Genomic DNA, 6,008 nt, shown 5'->3' with positions numbered 1-6,008 from the left:
GCCGGGCGACAAAGGCGACCTGGCAGTCGGCGGGGCACCAGGTGGAGTAGAGTATGCGCCTCAGGGCGTGGGCCATCAGCAGTACCTGGGAGCAGCAGCCGTGGCTCCATGAGTCTCTGCCCGGCCAGCCAGACCTGCAGCCGCGCTTGGGCCTGCACACCCAGCTCCCAGGGCAGCCCCCTACCCCCGTATTAGGGAACTCAGGGGCTAAGTTCTGGAGTCAGAGTGGGTTTCAAAGCCTGGCTCTGCCATTTATTCTGTGTAACGGGGGCAGGGGCACCGTCCTCTGAGCCCTTGTGTGACACATGGCAAGTGTGACAAGTTCCTCCCCGGTGGACACGGGTCGGTGCGGACTTGTGACAGTGGCACAGACCTGGCCCCGGGGCCCTGCAATGCCCAGCTCCCGGCAGCATGTGCAGCTGGCTTCAGGCCCTGCGGCCGTGCACCATCGGGCACCACAGGGGGGTAGGCGTCCCAGCAGGGGCTCCCACCTGGCCTGCAGCCAAGTCTGGCACTCCCTCCATGGCCACCTGAGGCTGTCCACAGCCTACTGGGCAGAAGCATGAGGAACCGGGCAGGGCAGAGTGTTCTGGTGCTCAGGCAAGGGACAGCCCAAGGGGTGAGAACCCATCCCCCAGCTTGCCCAGAGCAGGCAGGTATGCCAGGGAGGTTCCGGGAAAGTGCCAATAGTTCCCCCTCGCACCCACAGGGCTCCTACCTCGCCCTCCCCACTGCAGATCTTGAGCCCCTGAAGGCTGAATTTCAGGATGACGGCACGACGTCGGGGACAGTCCTGGTAGAAGAGAGCTGGTCACTCCCAGGCCTGCCCTGCCCCCATCCTGCCCACTGAAGCCTGAGACCTGGGCAGCAAGACAGCCCGGCCAGAGCTGGCCACACTGTGGGGACACCCCGCAGGGCCCAGCTGTGGCTTCCGGCTGTGGGGCATAGGTCACAGACAGCCCAGAGGACCCCCTGGTGGGTCCTGACTGGGCCGCCTCCCAGAACGCCTCTGGTCCTGCCCCTCCCGGGCTTCGCCACCCATCTCTATGACAGAATGAGGGATCTAGTCTCTGGGGTCAACCCCAGCCTGAGAGCCCAGGGCTGTCATCCCCAGGGAGGGGAGGAGGGGAGGGGCCCACCCACCTTCAGCGCCCACAGATGCTGTTGCACCACCCACACGCTCTCCTGGGTGTCCAGGTCGTCCACAGGGAAGGAGCCCACGTACTGCTTGGCAGCAGGGCAGGAGGGTATGGGGCGGGGAGTCAGGTTCACGGTTGCTGACCCCCAGCCTCCAGGTTCCCCCCAAACACACACTCCACTCTGCCAGGCTGTGGGTGGAGATAGAGCACTGCCCAGGGGACTGTGGGCGAGTCAGCCACAGTGTCGTCTGTGCACCGCGCTCCAGGCCTGGGCCAGGGAAGGGGGACCCACAGCTCCCTCCACCCCGAGACCACTGCCCCGGGCCACTGATGGAGCACACGGGAGGGGCGGCCCCACCCACCTGTGCAAACTTGGTGATGCACCTGGGTCGGTGAGTGACAGGCCCACAGTCAGAGGCCCTCCGGCCCCCCGCCCCAGCCTTGTGCATGGCCTGCAGGGTGCCCAGCTCCGAGCTCCACGGGAGAGAAGGCTGCAAAGGGCAGAGGGGAGGCTGTTTTCGGGCAGGCCAGCTGTGCTCCCTGTCTCAGTTCACTCATTCATGCATTTAACGAGCCTTACTGCCTGCTACATGCCTGGCAGTGTCCTAGGCTCTGGAGACACAGCCCTACAAGAAATGACGACCCCTGCCTGCCCACGTGGGGCTGACATTCTTGTGGAGAAAGACACAGGGCAACATGATGTAGACGGCTAAGTCAGACAGTGCTGAAGCAGGGGAGAAGGACGAAAGATCCGGTCGGGGTGCTGTAGCTAGGACGCCCTTGCTGAGGGGGTGAGGTCGGGAAGGCACCACCGAAGAGCAGGGGTGTGGAGGCCACTAGAGCAGAGTCTGCAAAGACACAAAGGAAGGGAAGCAGAGGACGGAGCCCTGACCGTGGTGGCAGGCCATGTCCAAGTGGCCAGACATGGGAACAGAGCCTCTAGCCTGTGGGCAGCAAGAAACCAGAGCAGGCTCCAGGGCAAGTGCCCGTGAGCTGCAAGTCAGAGCAGAGGGGGTCCTGCCTCACAGGCCTCTACCTCGTTCAGCTCAGCCTGACTCCAGCCATCCAAGGCCCTGCCCTTTGCAGAGCAGCGGCCACTGTGCTGAGGCTGAGGAGGGTGTGACGCAGCTCCTCTGTCCTGGGACCTGCTTCCGGGCCCACGGGTGGTGGACAGGAGCCCCCTTCCCAGACTGTCTTCACATGCAGGGACAGAGCTCTGCCTCACACAGCGGGGCCGCAGTGGCACTCCACCCACGTGGACTAAAAGCACCGGTGGACCATGGAAGGCTGAGCCCCCCAGGGACCCAGCTCCCTCGTCTTTTGGTGGGGCTGACCCAGGAACCCGCCTCTGTCCCTGTCCAGGCTGGCACTCTCACCAGCCTTCTCGGAAACACTCTCAGGACCACAGAGCTGTGTTCAAATCCTGTGTGACTCAGGCAAGCTGCCTCATCTCTCTGGGCCTCCGAGCCTGGGGAGTGGATGGGGACAATGGAGGAGCAGGGACCCAGCATAACACCAGCCAGGCCTGCAGCTGGTACAGGACAGCTCCAGTCTCACAGGGGGTGGGGACTCCAACGCCTGCCCTTCAGAAGGGACCTGGGGAGGGAGCAGGGCCTGGCCCCTTTCAGCTCCTCCTTGCCTGCAGACCACACAAGGTTCCCACAGGAGGCTAGACAGGGCCTGGGCAGGAAGGGGCATGTCCCGGGGTGCTCCACTCCCTGTGGCAGTCTTGGGGAGGGGTGGGTGCTTTAGAACTGACACTGTTGGTACCAAGAGCCCAAGAACATCCCCATGTCTACCTGCCATGACCTCCGACCCCAGGGTCAGGCCAGGGTGGTGGAGGCACCAGCCTGATCAACCACATCTGATGAGCGGCCAGCAAGGGAGAGTCAGAAAAGAGAGGTTTCCCTGTGCTCTGGAAGCCTTCCTGGTCCCTCCTACCTGGCTTCCCTCCTGCTTCTCTGGGCCATCACACCCTCCACCGTTTTTCAGGTTTTTTGCCAAAGTGCACATGCACTCACCCAAGAGAGGCAGAAGGACATAGAGAGAGGGAAAGTGTGAAATCCCCCCAGGAGCGACTGTCCCACCACAATCCCTTTTCTTTTACTCTCCTCTCGGGATTCTGGGTACACACACACCTGGTATGATTTTCCAACCACCGAATCTGGAACTCGAACTGCAGTCTACATATGGGAGTCCAGAGCCTTAACCACTACGCCACCCGCTGGCCAAATTCCCCGCTTTTTGATCCTGGTCATTCTTCACCTCACAGAGAAATAAACTCAGCCTCCTGCACTGCATTCTCACAACAGGACCTGGATACCAGATGGGGGGGTTCCCACCTGTCCCCAAGCAACAGAGTGGGTGTTCTCCAGCTTAACCCCCGATGCCAACTCCCAGGAGACGGTACATGAGACCCCACAGGGGAAGGCTCTGTCCCCAGGACCGCCCCCAGGGACACGCCAATTCTAAGCTCTGCGCTGCTTCCCCTGTGTTTCTGGCTGTCCGGCTAACTCAGGGGCCCCACGAACCCCTTCTCAGATTCCACTAACCTGCTAGAGCAGTTCACAGGCCTTGGGAGTCACCTCCTTCCATTTACTGGTTTATTATGAGGGATATTACAAAGGGTACAGATGGAGGGGTGCTTCGGACCAGGCGTAGAGGAGGGGCCTGGGGCGCCCCCAGAACCTCCACATGCTCCGCGGTCTGCAAACTCCCAACCTTATTCTTCAGGGCCTGCGAAGGCTCCGTCGCTCGGGCACGACTGACTAAATCAGTGGCTGTCGGTGACGTGGGTGATCAGCGTCACCTTGAGCCCTCTGGAGGCTGAGGGTGGGGCTGAGCCCGGACACTGCTCCTGCCTGGGGTTAGTGGTGGACCTGAAGTGACCTGGGGGCGGCCGGCCAGCAGCCATCTCACTAGCGTACGAATGACACTGAGTGCTCCGAAGAGCCCGAGCGTTCGGTTGTGTGCCAGGAAATGACCACGAGGACCAAATGCTGTCTGTTGCAGTGTCACAATGCCCTTCCCTACCGCACCTCTTAGTTTAGATAAAGCAAAGTTAGATGTGTCACCAGCGCTAAAGCCACGTGACACTGTTCCAGGTAAGATGTGGGCTCTCCGTGAGGCTGCCTGTTAACTTCATCCTCACATCGTGGGGCTGGGATGGCAGGTGGCAGAGAGAAGAGGCGAAGACCGAGAAACAAGCAGGGGAGAAGGGTGGGGGAGAGACCAGAAAACAAGCAGAGGAGAGGGGCAGGGGGGAGGGCAGCAGCTGTGGGTGCAGAGGGGTGAGGGGGTGAGAAGACAAAAGCAGCAGATACAGGAGCCGGGAGAGCCAGAGCGCGCTTCCTGCCCAGGCTGCCGGCAGCAGGCACGGCCCCTCGGGCAGTGAGAGTGCAGATGGAAGGCACCACATGGGCTGCACACACACGCACACACACACGTGCGTGCACACACACACACGCAGCTGTGTCTCGGGCTGCGAACTGCCTCTTCCTTCCAGACCCAGAGCTGCAGCTTTGGGGGCACCCAATATCTAACTGCACGGGTGGGAGGCCAGACCATGGGTCCTCTTTGCCCCCCATAACCTGATCCCTCACCCCCCTGGCCCTTACCCTCCTTGGAAACTAGAAGTTTCTCCCTTTCTCCATCTCCCTTCCAAGCCAGAGGGTACAGCACATTTCAGCCCCAGGCCTGGAGTAAAGTGGGGTTCTCCAGAGGACCTGGTGAGGGGGTGACAGGTTTACCCCAACCCTGGAAACAGACCTGCTTACCCATAATTCCGGGCACCAACACCCACTTATCTCTTTTACCTGCTTTTCCCAGGTTTTGCACAGGAGCCTATCTGGGTCAGCACCTTCCGAAGGGGATGCGCATTTGGAACAAGGCTGGGGCTCGCCCTGCTCAGAGACCAGACTAGATAGGAGGACCTGCCCTGGGTCGAGCCTGGAGGCCTTCTGCTGCACACACCATGGCTGAGTTGTGTCTCAGGGACGGCCCACCTCCTCTGCTCCTCTAAACCACCACCCAGCCTGCAGATCCTGGACTCAGCAAATGGCTCAGAGAGGGGAAGTCACTTGCTCAAGGACACACAGCATAAAAGGGGAACAGGGAAGCAAATTCAGCTCTCAAGGGGCCCTTCTGCTAAAGCATGGCTGTACCCTCTGCTCAGACTCCCCTCCGCGAAGTAAGTAGAGTGCCCAACAATGGAGCCTGTCCAGGAAAGGGTGAGGCAGGAAGCAGCCCCCGTGGGCAGAGACCAGCTTATGAGCCGCACTGGGCTGATCTCAGCAGAACAGCTGCCTTCTCTCACACTGCCTCTCCTGGGCCAGACGGTCTGGGCCTGCGAGAGCCACCCACTGTCCCAACACTCCCCCACCTGTCCTAGGCTCTGGGGTCCCAGGAGACTTAAGACCTTAGATGTGGGGTCCATCTTGGTTGGCTGATGCCACCCTGGACAAGCCCCGTAACCCCCCAGCCTCAGTTGGCAACTGGAAACGGGCGACAGCAGCTGCCTGCTGGGGCTCCTCTAGCGGTCTAAGACTACCTCCCAGAGCAGACTATGCCGGGCGCTGGTGCAGGCGGGCCAAAGTCCCAGCCGGCGAGGAGCACCCAGGCTGGGGTGGGAGGGCGGCAGGGGAAAGCGGCACCATTCCAGGGGGGGTAGCGTGAGGACACCCAGGCGCGGAGCGGGATCGGGGGGCTGTCTCATACAGCGTGGTTGAGGTCGGCCCTACACAGACGACATTTCCACAGAAAGTGCTATCTGCGGGATTCGAGGGGACGCAGCCGCTCAGCTCCCAGCACCGGTGCGCGGCGCTCCGCGGCTCTGTGCGCCCCTCCTGCGGAGCGCGGCCAGGGCTTCCG

General features: G+C 61.7%; 1 protein-coding gene across 3 annotated transcripts in view; it reads right to left on the bottom strand.

The window, feature by feature from the left end:
- SH2D5 (SH2 domain containing 5) overlaps positions 1-1,618 on the bottom strand; it is a 7,849-nt gene extending 6,231 nt beyond the window's left edge. For 2 of the 3 annotated variants that reach the window (XM_027770599.1, XM_027770600.1), the window contains exons 1-4: positions 1,502-1,618; positions 1,144-1,224; positions 719-793; positions 20-85 (exon numbers count right to left, since the gene is read on the bottom strand). In XM_027770599.1, coding sequence (XP_027626400.1) covers positions 20-85; positions 719-793; positions 1,144-1,224; positions 1,502-1,588 — 309 coding nt within the window. In that variant the 5' untranslated portion in view covers positions 1,589-1,618. The remainder of the gene's footprint in view (positions 1-19; positions 86-718; positions 794-1,143; positions 1,225-1,501) is intronic. The other variant, XM_006145186.3, reaches the window with a different exon arrangement.
- Between the last annotated feature and the right edge of the window lie 4,390 nt (positions 1,619-6,008).

The sequence above is a fragment of the Tupaia chinensis genome, unplaced genomic scaffold (assembly GCF_000334495.1).
Source record: "Tupaia chinensis unplaced genomic scaffold, TupChi_1.0 Scaffold000146_1, whole genome shotgun sequence".
Classification (NCBI taxonomy): domain Eukaryota; kingdom Metazoa; phylum Chordata; class Mammalia; order Scandentia; family Tupaiidae; genus Tupaia; species Tupaia belangeri.
The sequence above is the reverse complement of the archived record's forward strand: the minus strand, read 5'-3'. Positions and strand labels throughout refer to the sequence as shown.